At 38.5% G+C, this 25,633-nt stretch overlaps 2 protein-coding genes across 3 annotated transcripts in view; one reads left to right on the forward strand and one right to left on the reverse strand.

The window, feature by feature from the left end:
* Nucleotides 1-25,633, forward strand: part of bma (SCY1-like protein bma) — a 150,479-nt gene that overhangs the window by 120,659 nt on the left and 4,187 nt on the right. The window contains exons 4-13 of one of the 2 annotated variants that reach the window (XM_089838711.1): nucleotides 1,174-1,334; nucleotides 1,508-1,655; nucleotides 3,441-3,587; nucleotides 4,113-4,328; nucleotides 4,433-4,549; nucleotides 12,031-12,156; nucleotides 22,236-22,649; nucleotides 23,408-23,558; nucleotides 23,633-23,855; nucleotides 24,417-24,547. In XM_089838711.1, coding sequence (XP_089694837.1) covers nucleotides 1,174-1,334; nucleotides 1,508-1,655; nucleotides 3,441-3,587; nucleotides 4,113-4,328; nucleotides 4,433-4,549; nucleotides 12,031-12,156; nucleotides 22,236-22,649; nucleotides 23,408-23,558; nucleotides 23,633-23,855; nucleotides 24,417-24,547 — 1,834 coding nt within the window. The remainder of the gene's footprint in view (nucleotides 1-1,173; nucleotides 1,335-1,507; nucleotides 1,656-3,440; nucleotides 3,588-4,112; nucleotides 4,329-4,432; nucleotides 4,550-12,030; nucleotides 12,157-22,235; nucleotides 22,650-23,407; nucleotides 23,559-23,632; nucleotides 23,856-24,416; nucleotides 24,548-25,633) is intronic. The other variant, XM_089838706.1, reaches the window with a different exon arrangement.
* LOC149717380 (uncharacterized) lies at nucleotides 20,815-22,250 on the reverse strand. Its single transcript, XM_089838715.1, has 2 exons — nucleotides 21,646-22,250; nucleotides 20,815-21,589 (listed from the first exon to the last, which is right to left on the reverse strand). Exons 1-2 carry the CDS (start codon nucleotides 21,692-21,694, stop codon nucleotides 21,210-21,212), a joined length of 429 nt encoding a protein of 142 aa, XP_089694841.1. The 5' UTR covers nucleotides 21,695-22,250; the 3' UTR covers nucleotides 20,815-21,209.

Below are 25,633 nucleotides of genomic sequence, written 5' to 3' on the forward strand. Positions count from 1 at the left end.
AATGTGGCAAATTTATACCTTCTCCCTAATAAACTAGATATCACTTCTTGGTGTAATCATTTTCTCGAGGTATCTAGGTGGATTTTGTGGGAAGAGCTATAGACTAATCATTATGTATTTCTAATTTTACCTCGCGAATAATCTATCTCGTTGCGCGTTGAACCTTGCGTTGCTACCAACCAATAAAACACAGTTAGAAAGATGCCATCAGAATTATGAGGCGTGACGGAAAGTAAGTTCTCAAGCCCGGCCCACAAAGCTCACATAGAGATTAACATGGGATATGGGGGCACAATGATTCCTAGTAGCTGTATGTATTCCTGCTTCAAAAATATAGGCATTTATTTCTAGGGGATAAAAATAGCGTTCCTAAAATCTAAAAGCTTGTCAATTCAAATTTTGAAGCTTCTCGCATTTTATGAGATACTTAAAAGATGTAGAAATTTTGTCATTCTCCTTTATTTTAAAAAGTACTCTAAATTTAAATCTAAAATTTGCTAGCTAAGCTCTAAAAACTATATTTTAATATTTATAAGACGATCAAATATAAAAATATACGAAAAAACTAAATTTAAAAAGCTAATCTATGCTAGTTAACTTGGTTATTATTTTTTAATAGGGAAAAAAGCTTATCTATCTCTAATTTTCTATACCAACGTCAGAAGTTCACGAGTAAAAAAGTTATCGGAAGTTTTGTAAAAAACATGGTTTTTAGTTTCAAGTTGTACGTGGACCCAAACGGTCGCAAGCTTTTAGCTCTCTACAAATTGCAGTACATTCAACCTATGATAGCTAATTTATAGCCAAGTAAAGGCTGCAAATGTAATTTAAATTGTCTTAAACCAGATTTTACAGTTAAATCAGTTAACCTTGCTTATAAAATCGTGGTCTTCGTTTAATTATAATTAGGGAATTTTTCAGTCGTTCCCAAGCTAGGTAGCCCTGCTGTGTACTGTGTGCGACCAATTTTTCCATGTAAATAGGCCTAACAAGTCGCCAGCCATATCCGGTAGATATTTCATATGGGTTAGTGTTTAGTGTCTCGATCTGTAGATATGAAATGCAATGCATTTTAAGGAAAGTTTAATTCTCTAAAACAAAACCGTGCGTGTTTTTTTTTTTTTTTTAAGTTTTATTGTTAATTTTTTATGTTTGCCTTGAAATATGTTGCAGGAAGCTTCGGTATTCTTCTTCGACAAGCGTGTGGCGGAAAAACTGCACAAACCAAAACGGAAAGAGACAATAGCTGAAATTCTTCGTTTCAGCGTCCGTCAACTGGATCGTTTCAAGCACCCTAAATTGCTCACCCTTTATCACCCCATCGAGGACTCGGGGTACGTGTTTAAGACTAAACTATCATCGCTCGGCTCTCAGATAAGCGTTCAGTAGTTCTTCTTTCTCTCCTATTCTTTGTCCGTTGCTAATCCCGACTTTTTATTGTTCGCGAGTCGAGGCAATCTTCCGGATTAGGCTAATGACTGTATTTTTCCTTGATGTACTCGTGTAGCGAAAGTCTGGCGTTCGCGACTGAACCGGTGATGTGTTCTTTAGCCAATATACTGGGCTGTCTCGAAGAGAGATTGCCTCAAAATCTACCACCGGAAATCAAGGATTACACCTTCATGGACATAGAAATCAAATACGGTCTTTTGCAAGTAAGTAGTTTTAACTTTAAATTCCTTGGTCTTCCTTCAAAGAGTTCAAAAATGTTACACTTGTTTGCCCAGGGACTTCTTTGATTTTTAAAGAACATTTAAAGGCGGGAAACATTATCTCACGTGCTGTGTTAGGCTTAGCGTTTAATTTCGTTTCTTTTGTTCTTAAACAAGGCTTAAATTTAAAGTAGTCATACTAAGGTTAGGGGAAAAATTATCCCACGTGCGTATCGAATTAGGCTTAGTGTTTAAGCCTTGCTTAATTTTAAACTCTTCATAATTCTCCTGGTGCTAACCATTGCCATTAGACGTTTTGTGGTAACTTTCTTGAACGCTATACTCTCTTTAATGAAATCTTAAAATTACATTAACGAAATTGACCCAATTGTAGCCAAAATTAATTACACAACTTTGTATATTACAATAATTACGGATTTTTTAAATTCTTGTTATAATGAATAAATGAATTGGATATGTCGTATGAATTCCTGGTAATTTTCTAAAATCGAATTTTAAAACGCTACGTAATATGCAAATTAAATTTATAATACCCTTTACTGTTCATCCCGGGCTACATAACATAACCCCCACGTCTTCAATACTAAAATCCGAGATTTTCCCAAAACCCTAGAGAAACTAGCTACGTACGTCGTAGCGAGGCTTATAGTTATCTTTGCATATCCAATTCCATCCCAATCTTAACCTCGGAATTCAGTAGAAACAACCATTAACCTTACTAAGAGTTTGGAAGGTGCTACTACAAAATGTATTCAACTATAATCCCATTGTATGACTACGTCCGAAGACCATTCTTGTTGCAGGAACCGTAAACAGTCTTCTAAGTTAGTTACAAATAGGGCCGGTAACAGATAGACCATTACGATGAGACGTCAAAGCTTTGTTGTCTCGAGGCTTTCACTTGTATGAAAATGCTGGAAGCATAGAGGATATACTGTAGAGGAGTAGACACTTTAGCCTTCACAAACACAATTGTTACCATTGATGTCCGGTTTTTTTCCCATTGGGTTATTGCCTTCTGTACAAGGCTTATCATTATTGGTTAAAAAATGTCGTCAACTTTCTCTATGGAGATGGAGAGTGATATTTAGACTACCAAGAAACCGAGTACCGGAAGTAGCTCCGTAAAATTTAACGAGAACTGTTTACTCCTCTATTGTAAATCCTCTATGCGGGAAGTAACTCAAAACTGTTGTTTCCATAGACCATTTCGATGTAACTATAAGAAGGTGGATAAAACTGTGCTTTCCATGACGTTTTAGACGCGTGCGCATAAAGACAACGCATCAACATCCACCCGTTTGATACGTCGAAATGGTCTATTTAGCATAAGCGTTCGTCGTGTCTTGTTTCATCGTTACCTAATGAAATCGACATAATCCCCGGTCTCTCCTAGGCCGCGCGTCATGTACCCAATATTAGTAATTAAGGAACGATATAGTGAAGTTCCCCCCACCCTCGTACGTCTTTTCAATGACGTCATACGGTGATACAAATTGGGTGTGTGTATATAGCTAGGCGGGTTTTGCAAGACTTAATGAAACTAAGGAAAGGGGAGCTGGGAACCTTAGGAAGTTTCTACGTTTATAATGTTATACATACCAAGATACTTCTACCTTCCCACCACCCCCGTTGAGCGTTTTCTAATCCCCTTACTGTGTCGTGTTCGTTTACCTAGTAGTTGTGGAAGTTGCGAATTTGTTTACGCGTATCCTTGTTACATATATGAAATATATGATTTTTGTTTTCTTTCTAAATTTTTTTTAGTTGACCGAGGCTCTTTCATTTTTGCATTATTCCTGTCGTTTAATTCACCGTAACATATCACCCCAATCCGTCATCATCAATAAGAGAGGAACTTGGAAACTCGCTGGTTTAGAGTTTACTGAACGGTGTAACGACAGCGATCTCATGGTGCGTACCTTTTAAACACTTCTTTTGTCGTCTCACTCTCTTACTAGAAGCAAAGGTTCATTGATAAAAACAAAAAGTATATACTTCATTTTCCTTCTCGCGATGTAATATGAGAGACCCTCCCCCCTTTACCAACAGAATAGTGGCGACCCCTCTGAATACGATTACCTTTATGACCGTAGCACAAGGAACACGCGTGAGTAGGCTTAATATAATAGTACCGAGAATTAACGTTTGGGTCGCCACTATATAGTACTATTTTCTATAAGCCTTTGACCTTAAAGAAGTTCTTCGCCGATTGGTTGGTTCGTGTAGGGGTTGAGAGAAGTGTCCTTCGCTTCTCATTTTATTTTTATGGCATCTACAGCCGAAGTCTAGGAACTGTGGACGATCAGTATACTTTTGATTTTTATCGATGAACTTTTGCCTTTTTTCTACTTCTCTTGGTGGGAGTAGATGAAATTAAGTTTTAAGGTGCACAAAGTGTTCAAGGCTGCTTCAGGAATATCACAATATTTATTGCAGAGTTCCGTGCCTTGCCATTCCTTCACGACGAAACTCCCTAAAATGGGTCAACCAGACTTGGACTACACACCCCCGGAAGTTCAAGCTCATTCGACCTGTTCCCCTTTAAGCGACATGTTCTCCTTGGGCCTCCTTATCTGCACACTCTTCAACGGTGGAAGGTCACTTATCGAAGCTAATCTCAGTACCGGCCTTTACCAGCGCCAAATGGAACTGGTACCTATTAATCTATTATTTTCCTTTTGTTGATGGTCTTCTCTCTTTAAAAGAGAAGAAGAAAATACAATTTTGGGTAATTTAAAAAAAAAACCATCTTACAGCTAGAACATAATCTCCACGAGATTTTGGACCGTGTTCCTCACCATTTACAAGAACCTTTACAAGGATTATTACAAATAGAGTACAGGAAAAGGCCGAACTCTCAAAACTTTTCTATGGTGAGTTCCATTTGCAATCTTTAACGACTTAGCCTTAAAAATGCAATTTTTGTTTTATGCTTCAGTCGCGAAACAATCCTTCCATTTAGACCTAGATCTATTTTAGGTCTAATATTCATTCTTAACTTCAATAAAACCAGGAAGACATTTTCCAAAACACCCCTCCCCCTCCCTTAATCTTTGACCTACAAGCATTTTGTAAAATGTGAATTGAACGCGAAAATTTATCGAGCCATTTTCAAAGAATTAAATTCCTCGACCAAGGCTTGGGGCTTTTGTTTTAGAAGATAATCTTTAAACTTGGAGGAGAGACGTGAGATAGAGTAGAAATGTGCGGCAATGAAGGTCTCCTGAAGTACCTTTCGCACGCCTCTATCTTTGATGGATGGTTGTTAAGTGCTGCCCCCTAGCTCCGTTTAAAAATAGAAGCTGTAGTTCCCGTGAATTAGGTTATATTTTTAAGACACAGTTTGAATTGTCGACGTTTTCGTACTGTCAGACTCTACCAAAGCGGCACTGGGGATGCTGGGAAGACTTCGTTGCCGTAGATTAGGGTGCTGCATGAGGGTTCGTTATACGTATAGAGATTTCTACTCCATCGCACCTCTCGCCTCCAAACTTTAAAGTCTACACGTTAATGGTAATTATAGTAAATCCTTACTAAGTTAGTTGCCGATTTTATTTTAAGTTAAATTTTGTTTGGTTTGGGAGAGCTTTATTTAAGGCATAGACTACCGACTGAAAAATAGCCCATGAACTTACATTAGTATATCGGAGAGAGACTGGAGATCCTTCCTTAGTAAAAGAAAGTGAAGAAGTGATTTATTTTTTACAAAAATTTCAAGGTGTGTACAGTTGACGATTTTGGGGTTAGAAAAGGGTGGGGATTTTCCACGACAGGGTTCGAACAGTAGGATTATCGATTGAGTTGAAAACATGTTATCCTACTGCTCACCCTGGGGCTTTACCCTTTTCTTTACAAAGTTTTCCATTTTAACATTCTTAGAATTTATATTTTTTCTTTTTTGTACTGATATTTTTTTTTAGGGTTTTTTTTGCAATTTCTATTTTATACAACAACTTTTTAGTAACAATTTAAGTAGCAATTTTAATAAGTAAGAAATTAATTAACAAATTTTATAAGTAAGAAATTAATTAACAAATTTTATAAGTAAGAAATTGAGTAACAAAATCAATTTAGTTAAGAAAATAATTAACACTCCCCGCGTAATATTGACTAATATTACTAAATAACATTTTATTTTCTCCTTTTTTTTTTAATTTATCTCTAAGTTATACAACAATTGTATAGGACGTCTAATTGTATTTCCATTACTTGTGCGAAGTTCGCAAGATCTGATTTTATTATCTCTGCCTAATTTAATTTCCGTTACAACACCTAGTTTCCATACGTGTTTTGGCACTTTATCTTGGTGAATCAACATTACATCGCCTAACTTAACCTCGCTTTGTTTATTTTTAGCGCAATTGTGGTGCGCTGATCGCAATTCCATTAAATATTCGTGCCTCCATCTTCTCCAGAAGGTCTCTATCAATTGTTCCCTATATCTAATTCTTTTAACCATTTCTCTTTGAGTTTCCGGAGCCTTGACCAGTTTTAAATTTTGAGGGGGTAAACAAGTAATTCTTTTGCCGGTTAAAAAGTGCGCCGGTGTGAGTGGGGAGGGTTCATCAATGTTGTTAAAAACGTAGGTTAAGGGTCGTGAATTTATAGCTGCTTCCGCCTCTACCAGAATAGTTTCCATTTCCGAAAATTTAAGCATGGCTTTTCCCAAAACCTTTTTTAGTATTGTTTTTGTTGACCGAACTAGTCTTTCCCAATAGCCTCCATGCCAGGCCGCTCTTTCCACTATGAATTTCCATGTGATTCCTTTTGCACTAAAAAATTCCAATAGCTCTTTTCCATTTAATTTTTCCCAAATAAGGTTTAAGTCTTGGCTACCCTTTTTAAAGGTTAGAGCGTTGTCAGAGTAAATTACTTCTGGTATTCCCCTCCTTCCCATCATTCGTTTAAAAGCCATTATGAAATCTTCAGTTGTTAATGTTTGAACTAGCTCAAGGTGCACAGCACGAGTTACAGCGCAAGTGAATAAGCATATGTAGGTTTTCTCAGTGTTTTTGTTTGTGTTATTTCTTATGTAAAGCGGACCGGCAAAGTCCACGAATATTACTGAAAAGCTTTGAGTTTGTTCAATCCTATCCGAGGGAAGAGGGGCAGTTGGGGCTTTTCCAGCCTTAGCTAGATCTTTTTTGCATGTTACGCAGTTTTTGATGGTTGTTTTCGCTACCTGTCGCGCGGCTATTATCCAGTATTGTTCCCTTGCTTGAGTTACGGTACTTTGGACCCCACTATGCATTACTAACCTATGACATCTATCCATAATCAGTGATGTAAATCTATTTTTGTTTAAGATTATAGGGTGTTGTTCCCTATAGGTTAGAACTTTTGATTCCGTTAGCCTGCCTCCCACACAAATTAATCCGTCCCCATTGAGTATAGGGTTGAGAGACACTAATTTTGATGATTCGGGGATAGGATTACCGTTTTTGATAGCAGCCCATTCTATTCCAAATTCATTTTTTTGAATATGTTTTATCCAGTTAATTTCCGCTCTAGCCATTTCTTGGGCCGTTATAGGTCCTGTAATTTTTATTTTGTTCTTAGCGCGCTCTAATACCCTGTAGAGGTATGCGGTGACCCGTAATAGCTTGCAAATGGTTCCATAATTATTTATGTTAATTAAGTTGTTTAGATTTCCTTTCTCCTGAGATCTAATAGTCAAGTTAATAATTTTTCTTTTTTCTGGTTCTACGGACTCTGGGCTAAATTCCAATTCTATATTTTTATCTTGGGGCCAATTTGATTTAGGTTCCTTTAACCATTGTGGCCCTTCCCACCAGACTTCACTTTGAGCCAATTTTTCCACTGTCACTCCCCTAGTGGGTAGGTCCGCCGGGTTTTGAACTCCGGGGCAATGTGACCAATTGTTTGGTTTGGATAACTCTTGAATTTCTTTTACACGGTTTGACACAAAAGGTTTCCATGTGTCAGATTTTCCCTTTATCCAATGTAAAGCTATTGTGGAGTCTGTCCACATGAAAATCGTTGTGTTTTTATCGCTAAATTCCTCCTTGACGTAATTAACTAACCTAGCGCCTAAGAGGCATCCCATTAATTCCAGCCTAGGTAGTGTTAGTGTTGATTCTTTTAGGGGGGCTACCCTAGCCTTGGCAGTGATTAATGCTGTACCAACTTTTCCTGATTTTAATTCAAATCTTACATAAATAACCGTAGCATAAGCCCCTTGACTAGCATCGCAGAATCCATGTAATTCTTGAGATACAATATCGTCCTGGCTAACTCCGTAATAATGTCTTGGGATTGAGATATTACGTAATTTTGGCAATTCAAGAGTCCATTTGCTGAAGTCTTCAGCCAAGTTTGGGGGTAAGGCTTCATCCCAACCTAATTTTAATTTCCATAGTTCTTGCAAAAGCATTTTTGCTCTAATTGTGTAAGCCGAGAGTAGGCCGACAGGGTCGAAAATTTGCGCTACGGTACTTAAAACTTCTCGTTTACAGATTTTTCCGGTTTTAATTAACTCAAATATTTTTGTTAAGTCAAAGGAAAAGGTATCGGTACCCGTGTTCCATCTTAATCCCAGAACCTTTAGAGTTTCAGGCTCCGTTCCTCCTTCAAATAAGGCTATTTCGTTTTTGTCATTATTTTCTAGCATTCTGTGATCGCTATCTGCCCATTTTTTCCTTAATTCTATAGAATTTGTTTGCCATTTACGAAGGCGCATACTAGCCTTTGACATGAGGTCCATAGCCCCTGTAGATAATTTGAAAGCCTTCTCTACACTATCATCCCCACTAGTCAGGTCATCGACGTATAGGTCATTGTCTAACATTTTTACTACCTTAGGATCAGCGTCGGGGGTGTTTTTAATGTGATGTTTAATTGTAGCTGTTAAAATGTGGGGGGAAGAAGTTATGCCAAAGGGTAATCGTGCAAATCTTAACTCTATAAATTGGTTCATTTGGATTTTTCCAGTGCTATCCTGTACGACCCACAAAAATCTAACCGAGTCCCTTTCTTCCTCGTGTAAGGCTATCATTAAAAATGCCTTTTCAATGTCAGCGATAAACGCTACTAAATGTTTTCTGAACCTAATTAATAATAGAAGCAATTCTGGAGTTAAGTTTTCGCCTGGGTCTAGGCAGTCGTTCAACGACGGAACCCCTTTTGCGTGGGAGGAGCCATCGTTGACCACTCTTAGTTTTGTTGTTTTGACTTCTGGTCTTATTACTGCTTGATGGGGTAAATAATAAGTGCCCGGTTTTTCGATACTTGGAAATGGGACCTTTTCTATTATACCTAGTTTTAATTGCTCGTCTATAACTTTTTTATAGTCCGAAAACAATATGGGATCATTCATGAATCTTTTATTTAAAGCTATAGCCCTTTTTGTAGCTACCTCCTTGTTGTTGGGTAAGACCCCTTTTTCAGTTTTCCAAGGAAATTGCACGTGGTACCTCCCTTCTATTTTTTCAATTTTTAAATCTAAATTTTCTGCGTTTTGATCTTGATTTTGTTTACAATTTCCGTCTAAAATTCCAAGACTTTCTAAATCCCAGAAACCCTTTACTATGGTTTTTAATTTACTTACTCCTATTCCCATGGATATAATTGAACATTCTAGTAATTCTGAGTTTCTTCCTTCTCTTGGCCCTTGGATAGCCCATCCTAGCATTGTTTCAATAGCCACTAATTTATGTCCAAATCTTTCTGATTTTCCCGTTGCAACTTCCCAGTAAAAATCTCCTCCAATCAAGAATTCTATGCTAGAGCTACAAGCTAGATTCCCATTAATCTGATCTGCCAATTGCCATCCCTTTAAGTTAATAAAATGTTCTACTTCCGCGCTGTTGTATGATGTTATAGTTTTGCAAATGTATGGGACTTCTAGCGCTGTTATTTCCACCCTTTTGTTTGGATTTTGTGTGTTTTGCAAGACGAGTTTTATTTGTCTACGTTTTTCTTGGACTGGGATTTCGCTACCAAAATGATAAATTTCTACTACCTGCTCTCCAATTATAGGTAATTTTAGTTGTTCAACTATGTTATTTGTTACAAAACTAGCCTGAGCTCCGGGATCCAAGAGACCTCTAATATTTTTATTTTCGTTAGTGTTAGGATTTAAAGCTATGGCTCGAGCTGTTTGTAATAACACCGTTCTCTCACTAGTTACTGACATGGTTTGGCACCCAGAAACAATGCTTTCTGGCGTTGGAGACGATTGGGTTTTAATTATGTTAACCTCATTTTTATCACATAAAGCAAAACTATGTCCTTTTTCACATTTTTTACAAATTTTGATATGTGATGGACATATTTCTGCAGAATGATTTTGCCTAAGGCAAGTAAAACATCTTCCTTGATCCCTTACTATTTTTTGTTTTTGTTCTAAGTTGAATTTTGTGCAATTGGGGGATCTATGGACACTATCCTGGCAGAAGATGCAGTAAATGTTATCAGAGGGGTTTCTTTGATAATTAAATTTGGGATAATTATTTTGATGATAATTTTTGGGGTAGTTATTTTGATAAGTTCTTGGGTTATTGTTAAACCTTATCCCCGTATTCAAAACCTGCGCTGAAGATCTAGGCCTAAAAGAATTACTTTCGTTTTTTGGTTTAAATTGAGACCCATCCATTTTGGGTTTGGGGTTTCCTGGCGTAGCTCCTAGAAGTCTCGCAGATTCTCTATTTTCCAATTCTTTCTTAATAAATTCTAACAAAAAGTTAACATTCCATCTACGTTCTTCGTTTAATTCCCTAGAATATTGTAGCCTAAAATCCTCGGGGAGACTTTTTAAGATAGAGGCACAAAAGGCGTTTCCCTTAGCTGAAGTATCTACGTTTAATGCTTTTAAGCTGCGAATGTTGATTTCACAAGTGTTATAGTGGTTTCTTAGTGCCTTTAAATTGTTTGAATCATTAAGTGGTTTTAATCCTAAATCTAACAAAGCATTTGTATGACTTAAAATTGCAAAATCCGGATTTCCAAATTGGTTTATCAAAATTGTTACTGCTTCATCATAAGCCTCATCAGACGCGAAAAGTCCTTCTATAGCCATTTTGGCTTCTCCTTCTAAGTAAGATTTCAAATAATTGAATTTTTCTACCTTTTGAAGTTCTTCTTTGTTGTGTACGGCTGCCTTGAATTGGTTCCAAAACGATGACCACTGGGTGAGATCGCCGTTGTATTTCGCCATGATGAGTTTTGGTAGTTTAGTTGTTTCCGCCGTTCTTGATTGAATAGATCCTCCCCCGTGGTTTCCAAGAACGCTGAGGTTGGTATTAGATCCCGATATTGACGGTGCATTTGAAGTGGTTTGTATTCCTTGGTTACGTATTTTTTTTAATTTTCGATTAGTCCGATTTTTAATAAGTATCAAGTCCTCGCGGTATTGTTGAGCAGCTTTCACTTGACTTTCCGCTTCCGAGGTCGAATCCATTAATTTAATTATTTTTTCTTCCAGTTGAATTAGATCTTGTTCTTTTTGTTCTACGCACGCCAGTGCATCTTCCAAATCATCCTCATCGGGTGATTCTTCTTTTAACAGCTTTTCCAAAGCCGTGATTAGTTTAGTAGTTAAAGTTCTTACAGCTTTCCTAGTTGCTTTTAGGTTTTCTAATTCCTTTTTCTTTGCCGAGGAACCGCTTGCTCCCGCTTCTTCGCCATCTCCAGCCATTTTGATTGAGTTTATTTTATTCCGATTACTAATTTACGTTTATGTTAGGGGATGTGGTTTAATCCCGGGTTGACACGCACCATATAGTAAATCCTTACTAAGTTAGTTGCCGATTTTATTTTAAGTTAAATTTTGTTTGGTTTGGGAGAGCTTTATTTAAGGCATAGACTACCGACTGAAAAATAGCCCATGAACTTACATTAGTATATCGGAGAGAGACTGGAGATCCTTCCTTAGTAAAAGAAAGTGAAGAAGTGATTTATTTTTTACAAAAATTTCAAGGTGTGTACAGTTGACGATTTTGGGGTTAGAAAAGGGTGGGGATTTTCCACGACAGGGTTCGAACAGTAGGATTATCGATTGAGTTGAAAACATGTTATCCTACTGCTCACCCTGGGGCTTTACCCTTTTCTTTACAAAGTTTTCCATTTTAACATTCTTAGAATTTATATTTTTTCTTTTTTGTACTGATATTTTTTTTTTAGGGTTTTTTTGCAATTTCTATTTTATACAACTTTTTAGTAACAATTTAAGTAGCAATTTTAATAAGTAAGAAATTAATTAACAAATTTTATAAGTAAGAAATTAATTAACAAATTTTATAAGTAAGAAATTGAGTAACAAAATCAATTTAGTTAAGAAAATAATTAACAGTAATTCTTTGGCGCAATCTTTATTCTCTTCGTTCCTTTCTCGCAGATCAAATACTTCATGGATCCTGCCGTTCACGGCTTGCAATACCTCGACGTTATTCAAATGAAGGACTCCACTCACAAGTCGCATTTTTATCATAGCCTAAAAGGGACTTTACCAAACATACCAAAGGTAAGAGAGCTGAAGTTGTTTTGGGGTTTTTTACACATCACGTCGCGCGGTAGCGTCTTTCCTTGTCTTTTGTTCTTGTCCCAATTCCTCGTGAGCTTCTATCTCCTCCTAGACATATACTATTAGCTATTCATTCATCAATTATTGATGCGGGGAAACAAGACGTGATATCCCTAGTGGCGCCAAGATAAAGAAAATCAATGCATCCATTAAATTGCAATCCCCTTGAAAGACGTAGACTGTTTGGATTATTACGATAGAATAAGAATTATCATTACGCGGTTTTGTGCTGTTTTTAAGTGGTTGTAGGAAGAATATATTATATTTCGTTTTCGAAAATATTATACATTTGTGGTTGCAGTTATTGAATTTCGACTTCTCTAAGGTTTTGTTAGTTTTTAATGATTCGTAAACGCGAAAAGTTATTGTTAATAAATCAGGAAGCGATATCTAGTTTAGTAGGGAGAAGGTTTAAGATGCCCAAGTATTCGCGCGCCGTAGTTCCAGTCCCCCTTATAAAAAACAAGGGGGGACGTAAAAGGAGTCCGGGCTATTTCAAGAACCAATGAGATGATGGTTGTAATTTAGAGGGTGTAATAGATAGACTTTTCCTTTCTTTATTGTTACAGTTAGACTTGTCCTTTACTCTCCCTTTTTCTTGTTTGCATTTCGGGAGGTTGCAAGTTAGATTGGCTTTTCGGAGAGCCTCTAAGACGAGTTCTAGATGTTTTAAATGATCTTCTAGACTGGCACTGAAGATAATAATGTCATCCAAATAAGCTAGTGCGAATTGTCCGAAATCTTTCAAAACTAGGTTCATAAGGCGCTGGAAAGTCATAGGAGCCGTTTTCAGTCCGAATGGCATACGGGTATAGCGATATTGACCCTCCGCCGTGACAAACGCACTCTTATCTCTTGAATCCTCGTCTAGCTCAATTTGCCAATACCCCGATCGAAGGTCAATTCGGCTAAAATATTTAGCACCTGTTAGGCTATTGAAAATGTTCGGAATGCTAGGCATGGGAAAGGCGTCATCCAGAGTGACGTCGTTTAGACCTCGAGAATCCGAACACAGGCGGTAAGGGTTTTCTTGCTGGTCCACTACTTTCTTACCGACTAAGACCGCTGGTGAGGCCCATGGGGATGCACATGGTTCTATAATGCCTCTTTGAAGCATGTCGTCGACTTGTCTTTTGATTTCTGCCCGTTTTGCTGGCGAATACGGGTATGGTCGGCATTTTACAGGCTTCGCTGTTCCAGTTTCTATTTTGTGTTTGACCAGCGACGTGTTTCCAAGCGTGTTCGAGGAGACCACATCTTCGTAAGCCTTTAAGAGCGTTGATAAGGCTACTTGACATTCTTCCCATTTTTGATTAAAATCAGAAATATTCTCATGTAAATGGTCCTTGACATTATTTGGCGTCAGGTTAGGTTTCCCAATGTCTTTAGGTTCACGCTCAAAGGAGTGTAAAGGCCATCGGCAATTCAAATTTGTCTCAAAGGCGTAGGCGTGACTATTTGGCAATATTACAAAACCTACTCCCTTGATGAAGTCTTGACCCAATACTATTGGCAGGTTAAAATTTCGTAAAACGGCAAAGTCGATTGTGATTATTGTTCCTTGTATCTCAACATCCATAGGGCAGGAACCGACAGTTTCTAATTGCGGTCCTGTGGCAGGCGTCATGTGATCCTTAACCCAAGGCTCAACCTCTTCTATTGTTTTGCCGTAACTGGATAATTCGCTAAGATCTATGGCAGAATAAGTTGCACCTGAATCTACAAAAGCTATCTTTTCGTAATGGTTTATGACCAAAACGACGTGAGGGCAATCTTTGGCATTAGTAGTATGCAACGAATTAATAGATGCTTTGTTGGGACAGTCTACTCTTTTGTGCCCAACAGCATGACAGGCGAAACATTTCTGGTCTTTCACCAATTGTTTTTCTATTTCGTTTAGGCGCGGGCGCGCGGAAGCGTTATTTTCTCTAGGCTTTTCCGAAATGGTATTTTCGGGCTCTTTTAGCTCTGTCCTCATCTTGGACGTGTTAGTCGATGAACCGTATAAAATCGTGGCTTTCTCCAAATCAGCTGTTACTAATCGACCGACACGTAGTAACTCCTGAATAGTCTTTTTCGTGATAGAGCGAAGATCGCGACGAAATTCGGGCAAGGCATTGTTAACGACTGTATCGAAAATTACGTCTTCGGCGGTAGAGGGGTCATATTGTTCATAGGCGTCTTGAATTTCCCATACAAATCGTTCAAAATTTTCACTAACCTTTTGCTCTCTGCTGAGGGCAACTTTTAGCAGTTCCATAGGTGTTTTATGGCGAAAGTCACAGAGAAAAGCTGTAGCAAAGTCAGACCAATCCGCGAAAGTTGGTCGGCGGTTCTCAAACCATCTCGATGCGTTTCCTTTAAAGGCACTATTTATAAGGCCCAACCATTGAGTGGACGGCGCCCCACTCATGGTGAAAACCTTTGTGGCATCCCGTAAGAAATGAAAAGCATTTTCATTCTTTTTCCCGCTAAACGTGGCTGTGGCTAACCAGTTATAGCACAAACGAGATCCCATCTTGCTTTCTAACGTAGGCGTAGTCGATATAGTCGATTGATTAAAGTTAGTTGGACCCGTCATAGCAGCGAGTGGACTCGGGTTACTCTGGACGGACCCTGGCTTTGTAACAACAGGTGGTACTGTTTCTAGCGCAGCGAGGCGCTGTTCTATTTGGGTAAATCTGGTATGCGAATCTAGGGCTAGCGTATTTAATTGTTTTGTTTGGACCGATATGTCTTTCTGAATGTCATCGCGTATTTTAACAATGTCCGAACGTAATAAAGTTATGTTAGATGCCATTTGAGAGGCAAAAGTATTAAACGCGTCTGTAAGAACTTGGTTAGGATTTGGTTGCACAGGAACCGTAGATTGGTTTAATTGTAAATTTGATACTTGCGGATTGATTAATGAAAGTACAGGTGGATTTGGTGTACTGGAACGAGTAGTCGCGTTTGCTAGCTACATGCTAAAACCAGCCGAACAACGTTATCACGCAACGGAGAGAGAATTGCTAGCGGTAGTAATCGCCGTAAAAAGGTTTAGAAATTATTTAGACGGACATACTTTCACCCTAAGAACGGATAATAAAGCGCTAGTCTGGCTAAACAAGATGCGAGACATCAATAGTCGTCTTGTTCGATGGGCTTTATTACTACAAGAGTTTAGCTTTATCGTGGAACATATACCTGGAAAGGAGAACATAGTCCCAGATGCTATTTCAAGGGCCGAGTATGCCAGAGAAGATAATAGCCTAGAACCGTTTGAGGAAGAAGTAGAAAGACTCTTCGTTCCCGACGGAGTAAAATCTGTAGCCCATATCAATGTTTTAGCCATAAAACAAGGTCAGCCAGAGACATTAGAAGCGTTACCAGCTTTAACGCCAGAAATTTTGAGAGATCATCAACAGGAAGATGACCGACTCCAACTTATCATTGACTTTATTAGTCATGGTACGTTACCGGATGTTAAGCCCCTCGCTCGTGTTATTCGAAGGCAGGCTTCACAATATCTACTATGTGATTCGGTTTTATATCGGATGGAAAACACCCTTAATGAGGTACCAACATGGGTTCCTTGCATTCCGCGCTCGTTACGCGAAGCGGTCTTAACGCTAATTCATGACGATCCTAAAGCGGGTCACCTCGGAGTAGAAAAGACGGTATTTCGCGCGCGACAACGCTGCTTTTGGGAAGGAATGACCAAGGACTGCAAAACGTATGTCTTGTCGTGCGATCTATGTCAAAAAGCCAAGCCAACCCACGAAAAACAAATGGGTTTCCTACAACCAATTGTGCCGACCTCGCCTGGGGAAGTGTACAGTATAGATTTGGTTGGACCTTTGCCCCAGAGCGCCAAACAATGTTCCTTTATTCTAGTAATAGTAGATACCTTTTCTAAATGGCTGGAAGCTTATCCTTTGAGACGCGCCACAGCATCCGCGGTTCGTCGACTCTGTTACGAACACATGTGTCGACATGGAGTACCCAGAGTCATCATTTCGGACAACGGGAGCCAATTTGTATCTCGGTTGTTCTCCGAAATGTGTCAGAATAACGGAATCGCGCACCATACCACATCGGTGTACCATCCGCAGGCTAATATGGTGGAAAGGTACAATCGGTCTCTTAAACAGATCTTGCGTATTTATGCACACGACGCCCATCGAAAATGGGACGTACGACTTCCGGAAGCTGTTTTAGCTCTTAATTCCGCCGTGAATTCGACCACGGGGTTTCCACCATCACAACTTACATATGGTCGAGCTCTGCGTTTACCGGTTGACAATGCCCTCGCGAAACCGCCTACTGATCCGATTACCATGGAGGAATATGCCGCGAAAATTGAGAAAACCATGACCGCGATGGAAAAACGTGTCCGGGATAACATCGCGTTATCACAAACGCGCCAAAAAAGAAATTACGATTTGCGACACCGTGCCGTAAATATCCAGATCGGAGATTGGGTCTTGATTAAAGCCCATCCTCAATCATCCAAAGAAGAGGGTATAACGGCCAAACTAGCCCTTCTTTATTTGGGTCCCTACCGTGTAGCCAGTGCCGCGGGTGACCTAGCATTTAAATTGGAAAATGAAGACAATAAATCCGTCGGTACTCAACACGTGTCAAACCTAAAACTCTATAAGAGAAGACGGTTTGATCCAGAGATGCAGGAGGTACCATTACCAAAACAAACTGTGACCCCTCCCAGCATCCGCGTATTGCGTCCAAATACCCGGAAAAAATATGCTTAAATATCGGGTACTTTTAACTAAAGACACTTAACGGTGCTTAGATTCATGTAAATAACTGTAAATAATATTTTTTGTTTTTGTTTGATTCTATATTTGTACTAGTACTTTGGTCATTAATGTATAACTCTATATTTTGTAGTATTTTGTGTCCGTGCGGGTAATGGAAACTTAACCATACCTAGAAGGTTTTATTCGTTAATTAGTCTAGTTCATTAGGACTTAAGAACCAATGTTAGACGCATGCTGAAACCAAACTTTGTTGTTATTGGCCGCGATGAAACAAGTTTATTGTAGTCTAAGTTATTAGAATAGAAAATCTAATATTAGAATTCAAGCCATGATTATGTCAGAAAACAAATGCCATTAATTTTCTGTCATATCCCTATTTTTGTTATTTCTTAAATTAGGAAGAAAAGCCCTAATGAGAAATATTGCCGAACTAAAAATGTTTAGATGTTGCTTAATCGTTTTTCCCTCGCTATCTCTTAGTGGTGGGGATTGTAATAGATAGACTTTTCCTTTCTTTATTGTTACAGTTAGACTTGTCCTTTACTCTCCCTTTTTCTTGTTTATATGTTACTTTTTCTTTCGTGTAGTTTTTCAATACATAGCGTTCCCATGTTAAAAGAGCCTTCTTAGAACTTTGTACTGTGAAGCCCCTAGTTAAACTTTTATTACCCTAATGCCCGGGGATATTATTGCCTCGATTGTTAGCTGTTAGCTCGAGAGTTCGAATTTGGATGCCTATCCAAGAGGTCGTGCTCGCCTTTTTGTTTCTAGTTTTCGTAAATATTATTTTGAATTTAATAAAGTGTTTTAAAATAAGAAATGTTGACTGACTTTTCTCTAATGACCCGAGCTCGGAGTGTCACCCCCGAACGGGCCATTACAAGGGGGGGTCAACTTCGGACCTACGTTTGGACCGGAGATAAAGCTAGAAAGGTGGCGAATTTGACCTTCTTCCTAGTAAACTAGATATCGCTTCTTGATAAGTTTATATGGATATTAGAAACATTTAAACGTGATTAGTCTATTTACGTTAGTCTATGATAAATTATACCCTAAAACTAGTAAAAGACCTTGGAAATCGAAAGTTTATGCTACTATCTCTTTAACTATCCTCGGCTATGTTATCATCCCTTTAAGACATTTCTTTAAAGGGCTAGTTAGTTGTTGTAGTAACTTAAGACTACTCGCAGAGGTTAGAATTCCCTTTATAACCAGTCCCTTTTATTCTAATTAATGATCAGAAAACTATGCTATCCAAACGCCACGGAAAACGTTCCGCCATCTATAACAACTTGGAAATTCTAACTAAACCAGTTTCAAATTTAATTCCTTCCGATTCATTTCTCGTACACATTGCTAAGGAATAACGCGTTAGTTCAATGATAACAAAATATCTCATCTCGACGTTTTGATCTAGATCATAAAAGTTAGAAAAGTAATATCGATTTAGGGATAGAACGTCTAGAGAAATTCAAAAATGGCTGTGTACAGTCTCAAGCCATCCCTCGGGGCGTATCTCTCGCCAGGGAGATTTTATTGAAGGGATTTTCGAGAAATTGAAAGGGACACATCGGGCTAGAAATTGTTTAGTTATAATCGAAAGAGCGTATAAAACCATTGGAACCATGTTTCCATGTACAATATTAAAGAAGATACCAGCCACTAAGATTCAGTAATGGTGTGTAATGGACACTACGCGTTAGGTTTTCCCGCGTAGCACTGGGAAGTACCCCTATTGGACGAATCCGTCAGGTGATATTAGGCGTGGATTATAAACGAAATTCTAGATCGAAGTATCCCTTTAAATAAGGCAAAACACGTTGACACTTCTCTTAAGATCAAGTCCTTCAGCGCATTCTGTTTTGAACTGAGTATGAAATGCTCTGAGAACCACTTTTAAATCGATTTATCACGTGCTGAGTGATGGCCGACTAAATTCACAACAAGCCAATAGGCCGAGGCTTAGGTTCGTAACTCGCGCGTATCTATTTTGTTTACACATGCTCGTCTAGGTTTCGGGGGATTGTCAAAATTCATACCCCTTGTTATGAACAAATACAATAGGGACACGGCAGTAGGGGTAAAAGGCTCCCACACACATCAGACCGCTGCTTACCCAATAACCTTTACTCCTCCACCATGTTGACGTAAATGGGATTTTACCCTTCTTAAAGCCCCGCCCTTTTGCTGTTTCCTTATACATTTTGTCTCTCGCTAATGTTAGCTCCCCTTTAGCGTCTCCCTAATCTCGCATTTATAACTGGCCTTACTGAATTATCTAGTTTGGAAATAACCGGAGATGGGCAACGGACCGGGCGTTTAAAAAGAAAGTTAAATTAGACCGTGGGGAAATTGCCAAAACGGATTTGTTACGATCCTGAGCCAAGGAACTTTCTTCCCCAGTATAGTGTAGTCTACCAAATTCAAACCTATCCCCTGAAGGAATTTAATAATTTAAGATAGGGAGATACCAAGTTAGGTTTTAGTTAGAGGTAAATGCAGGAACTGAACGACTTCTCGTTAATAGAATTCCCGCTCGGATTAATTTTTCAAACTGTTAAACTCAACCGGAATTTGCATTGAATTGTAAATGAAAATAACTTTAACAACCCACGCGTTATTGGTATGGACCTTTTCGACGTCCCTTTGCAAAGGGACGTAGAAGGGGGTTGATACAATGCCGTCTTTGAGCACTCTCAAGATACAAAAATACTACAGCGCAGCTAGGCGCTAAGAAGCGAGATGGAAGGCTAGGTTTTACCCCAGTCTCTTCCCCTTTAGTTACGTCGAACTAGTCCCTAGACCTTTTTTATGTGAAAAGGTGGGTTAGGCAAGCCTTGGTATCGGGACGATTTAGAAATACTACGGTGTAGGCGCCAAGAAGCGAGATGGAAGGCAAAAGTTTTACCCCCGTGTCTTTCCCTTTTAGTTACATCGAAATGGTCTATTGCACAATCATATGACTGAATGTTGTCAATGGAGGGAGCCCCTGTTAAGATTATTTGCCCTATTTCCCAGGTCGTCAATTGAGGTTATCTCTAAAAAATACTCAATGCAAAACCTGTTTTAGTCCTTTTTAGAACATTCAGTTAACTGCTGTCTGCCGGTAGAGGGCAAAATACGAATTTTTTAACCTTCTCCCTCTACATTCAGATCCGTCCTTCTACGTGTTAGTCCATGACATAATCTATCTAGCAAATTATTTCTGTCACCCAAGTATATTAAACCGGATGTTAAGTGCGCATCTGTTAATTTTTCACCAATGAAACTTACTGAAGGTCCTTTTGTTGCATACTTGGACAGTCTTAAGTAGTTAATCGCACCTAGAAACCTTTTCTCGTCCAACTAACTAACGAAAATGGATAAAATTCAGAGTACCGGATGAGAACAAAGTTTATTTGTGTTGTATTAAAGGGTTAATATGTAGAAAGGTATATTGCTAAGAGATATAAGGCTATTGTTTAATGGTTTAACTTCAATGTAAGGGTTCACGTTGAGCAAAAGACGAGGCAAAATATATCTTCTCCCGAACGTAGAAAGATAACTGTAGGTAAGTTCTAAAATGAATAGGTATTATTTACTGCGCTATACCCAACGGAGAAGGCATCTAAGAAACTTTATAGGTATAAATTGTACTCATCCCTTTTTGGTTTTAAGGCCTAGAAAGGTTTCAGGGCAGTTTAAAAGAAACTTTATAGGGTCAGGGCTTTGTCGCTTCAGACTTCTTATCGTCACTCTTTTATCAAGATATATGGATTTTAGGCAACGAAACGGTTAAAACCACTTTTGTTTTGGAGTTTAGTCATAAAAATACACATTTAAATAATATCTAATTTATTCCATACACTCATTAGATTTATTTACAAGAAGTTTCTTTGATTTAGGATTTAGTTAAAGAGAATTAAAAATTGAAGTAGATTTACGAATTTAGAAAAAGTTCGTTACTTTCATAAGTTTATATGGTATGTTCTATATATGTGACACATCTCAGCTTCGTAATGCTATATTTTAAATTATATAGAGCTAGTTGTGGTCCTTATCTTAGTGTTTAGTTGGTACTAAGCCTTTGACAGTCCCTCACCACGCGTTTCTGTACAAGAATCTAAGACGTACAACCTACGTCAGTCCAAAAGTAGCTCACAGTAACCAGTGTCAAATTTTAGGGAACATACCTTATAATCTTGCTTTACTCGTAAAAACTAGCATAATTATTAGATATTGTGTTCTAATTGTTCAATAATGGTCTGTTTTACTTTCATTTTCTGGTTTGTTCGAGATATTGTTCTTTATTTTGTTCATGAACTCTGCCATGGTATCGAGAAAGTTCTCGATTGGTTTGCTGTAGACTTTATATTCTAAATAATCGTAATATTCATAATCGTAATCCATGGGTGGATCCATTTTGGGCATTTCTAGGGCCATATTCATTGAAGGGGTTTCGACTGGGTGATTAGCCACGTCCAGAAAAGTTATATCATGATCGGGAAAGGTTCCGATGACCGTTCCGGGTCCGAATGGTCCAGGGCCGTTGCTTTTGAAGGGTGATTTCATTTTGACCCCTTTTAAATTTGAACTAGGTGCCAGTGGTAATTCACTTGGTTTCCCGGATATTACTAAATTTATAGGGATATTTAATTGTAATTTAAAAGACGTTAATATTAAAATTTACCTGGTATTAACAAAAGTAATCCCAATATTGCTTTAACAAACTTTTTCATTGTGAGTTGTAACGCGACATTTTTGGTAATGACATCCCTTTGACGCGGACGGTAGATGCTTTATGGTTTCATCCACGTACCGAGTCGGTTTTAACTGCGAATTATGTTTTGTAGAACGCGTTATAAACACCTGTACACTGCTAAATGTTTATGAAAGTTCCGACTTCCAAGCAGCTGTACTTGACTGTAATTTGGAAATATTTTCGTTTAATCCACGGTTCTTCATTGATGAAAAGTATTAAGTTTTCCTTATTAAAATAAATTATTTTCCACCAGGGCATCAGCGATATCCACCGTTATACCCCAACAACGTTTTAACAAGTTGAGCAAGAATAAGGTCTTCATATAGAAGTTTATTAGGGGGAAAGGATGATTTTATCAACGGTTTATTTGCGCGAAAAGTTTATTTGAAGAATGGTTTTATTTGGCGCGGAAAGATTGTTTAAAGAATGGTTTTATTTGGCACGAGGAGACTATTTAGACAATGGTTTATTTGGCGCGAAAAGACTATTTAGACAATTTTTTATTTTTCCCGTAACAGAAACTATGGTATCAACACGTGTTACCATCTTTGAAAGCGGAGTTGCAGTCACCGGAAGTGTTGGCAGCGGCTTTGCAACCTCTGTTATTTATGATAGAGGAGAGTACGCAGGAGGAGTACCAGACTCTGATTCTTCCAGTCTTCAGGACCGTCTTCGGGATGCCCAAATCGGTGCAGGCCACCGTGGTGCTGCTCGAGAACATGGACACCCTTATGAAGAAGACCCCGAAGAGCGACATCAAAGCCGATGTTCTGCCCATGCTGTACAACGCTTTCGATTCAACCACGCCGCAAATTCAATGCGCCGCCCTTCACGCTGTCGCGCAAATTGCCGACTACTTAGAAGAGACGGCCGTCAGGAAGATGGTTCTACCAAGAACCAAAGCGGCTTTCGAAACCAACTCGGGAATTAAGGTTTGAAAAAACTCTAACCCCATTTATTAATACTTAATGCATGCCTAACCCTTTTTCACGATTTTAATTTGGATTTTTTTCCGTTTGATTCTTTTTCTTTCCCACGTTTTATTTGACCCTTTACCAGAAACACTTTCTGCATTTTTATGTTACGTTAACGCACTATTGGTATGTTGAACCTTTTGAGTTGTTTGAATAGGCGTCTAGATTCTCAGAACTAACTGGAAACCTTCAGATAAATTTCCTGAAGATATCTGTTCTGAGAAACAAGACCAAATTAAGTTTGAAAATAGCAACAATTATTTCAATCATTATCATACATGAGTTTCATTTTAACGACTAATTAAAATTCCAAATTTTTAACTTAACATCCTTAAAAATATTCCATAAACCATTTCATTTTCTTTCCCATTTCGTAAAAATACTTCATCGTCTTCTTCGTGTACTTTTAACTGTGTCTTCACGTAATTTCGTCGTGTCTTGACGTAAATTCGTACGTAATACTCGCTGCTTCATTCTATCGGTGTATCTCTGAACAAATCACGGCAAAATTGGATGTACTCACGCTAAAAAAACTGTGTAAATCACGCTGTCCCACACAATCACCCGTCTATCTCTTGTGTCTATCTTATACTCCTTGACGCGTCCTTCTCACTCACACACTCACACACGCTGGTTGGTCGTCGTCGATAAAAAAAATGCATGAACGGTCGCGTTACGCGGATGTTGGTGCCACCCTCGGTTAACGCTAACCGCAGGAAGATTCCATTGTCCAGGTGCAAGCGAATGCCCTCAGCTGCATCGAGAAAATCATCGACAAGTTGGAGAAAACGGACATTCTCGACGAGGTGCTCCCCATGTTGGGAAAAGCTAGGTTGCAGGATCCAGCGATTCTAATGCCGGTTGTAAGTAAGTACCGCGTCTTGTTATCTTCACCTTTAACCTTTGGTCTAATAGGAAAACAATTTATTTTGTCCATCCAGGAATTTATAAACACATGCTTGGCGACAAACGATACGGTTTGACGGTCAGCATTTTAGCAACGAAAGTGATGCCCGCCCTGATTCCAGTTGTAGTCAGTCCGGGCCTCAAACTCGACCAGTTTAACAGTCTGGTTGAGCTACTGCACGATATGCTAGAACAAGTTTCGAAAAGCCAAAGAAATAAGCTCAAGTTGGAGAAACTATCCATACCTTCTTCCGACAAGTAAGTCTAACTCCTAATTTTGTTAAACAACCATAATTATTTCGGTTGAAAATGTTTCATCGATTTTTCAATAATCGATACGTGCAAAAGAGTCCAACATTTATTTTATCATTTAATGACTAAACTAAGAAACAGATACTTTTGTGTTGAATTTCAATGGAACATTATTAAAGGGGAGGGCTACGAACAATACCTTAATTAACTTATCGAGCAAAGATGCTAAGCCTAATCAGTTGCAAAAAAGAAACAATTTAACGTACGGAAACGTTGTCTTGCCTTCTTTGATTCAATTCACTTCATCGATATCGGGTTCATTAAAACGTCTTTCTTCCTTAGAAGCTTATTCTCCCCCCCCCTCCCCATCTCTCTTCACTCTTCACTCTTTACCATCCATGAACCCATTAGGATTTGAGCTTTGAGAGACAACATCGCGTGTCCTTCCAATCGTCTTTAATGGATGGATGTGTGTGTGTATATAGGGGAGGAAACGTCATTGGAGCTGCTATTGTCGCCAAGTATTTGTTTCTGTTTTTGAAGTATGTTTTGATTATACACTTTTAGGTTACCAGTTCAGCTGCAGTTCAACATCGAAGAACCGACCCCTTATCCTCACCGACCACCTTCTTTGCGGCTCGAATCCAGGAGACAATCCATCAGTATGGACGATGTTGTCAGGAGAACGTGTAATTCTGGTAATTTGTCTTATCATAGACGGACCCCCTCAAGCATCTATTTTTATTTATATTTATTTGGGAGCATCTAAAGATATGGGGCTTCTATTTTTAGTTTTTTTCCTAAAGAATAATCCACGGTTATTTATTTCGTTTAAAAGTTTTTAAACTGAAAATAGTATTAACTTTTTCAATTATTATCTCGACTCTTACTCTCTCCCTCTCTCAACATAAGTTTGTAAAGTGTGACACTGAATCTTTTCTGAGATGTAGTACCTTAGGTTAAATGAAGCCTTGCCAAAATCTCTTTACCGACTAAATGAGGAAGTGAACTGGGTGACGTAGGTGGGACGTCTTTATCTCTTACCGACTATAAGTTTGCAAAATTGCACCAAAGCTGTGGGGAAAATCATACCCAACGCAACACCCTTATGTGTTACTAGTATTAGAAAGAAGTGATATCTAGTTTGTTAGGGAGAAGGTATAAATTCCCCACATGTCCAGCTTCATCTCCAGTCCAAACGTAGGTCCGGAGTTAATCCCCGCCTCAAAATTACAACCAGCATCTCATTGGTTCTTGAAAAGTCACGTCAGCGCGACGCGAATGATGAAAATTACGTATTCTCCGACTGAGGAGAGGCGAAATAACCCGCTTCGTTTACGTCCCCCTTGTATTTTGAAAGGGGGACTGGGACTATGGCATGTGAATACTTAGGCGTCTTATACCTTCTCCCCAATAAACTAGATACCACTTCTTGGTATTAGCAAAGTAAAAGAAGTGTCCAACTCGTAGAATACATCTTTTAAAGTTAACCTGCATTTTCCCCTATTTAATGATTTATAAGGCCTTTGACAGCTCGTCAAAAGAATGCCATAGTTCACTCCACGACCACTTGTCTCTCAGTCAAACTTATGAAACGTATACTTATGTATTAACAACGATATCCTCAAGGCTTTCCCTTGTGTTTTTTAATGTAGAGTAGAAAATTATGCTTTAAAAATTTTGTTCTTGGTTTTATCGATTCTTTGGCGAATTCTATTCATTCTCTTTATCTTTATTTCTTTGGGTTCGCGAAAGTTTACCCTTGTATAAGATACGGGAGTTGA

The sequence above is a fragment of the Phalangium opilio genome, unplaced genomic scaffold (assembly GCF_054372755.1).
Source record: "Phalangium opilio isolate 3A_F unplaced genomic scaffold, DU_Popi_V2 ptg000003l_1, whole genome shotgun sequence".
Taxonomy (NCBI): Eukaryota; Metazoa; Arthropoda; class Arachnida; order Opiliones; family Phalangiidae; genus Phalangium; species Phalangium opilio.

What these genes read in the sequence shown, in the direction of transcription:
- LOC149717380 (XM_089838715.1), bottom strand. Translation starts at nt 21,694, where the DNA reads ATGAAAAAGTTTGTTAAAGCAATATTGGGATTACTTTTGTTAATACCA. An exon ending in ATTACTTTTGTTAATACCAG is followed by an intron (nt 21,590 to 21,645) that starts GTAAATTTTAAT and finishes CTATAAATTTAG; the next exon opens with TAATATCCGGGAAACCAAGT.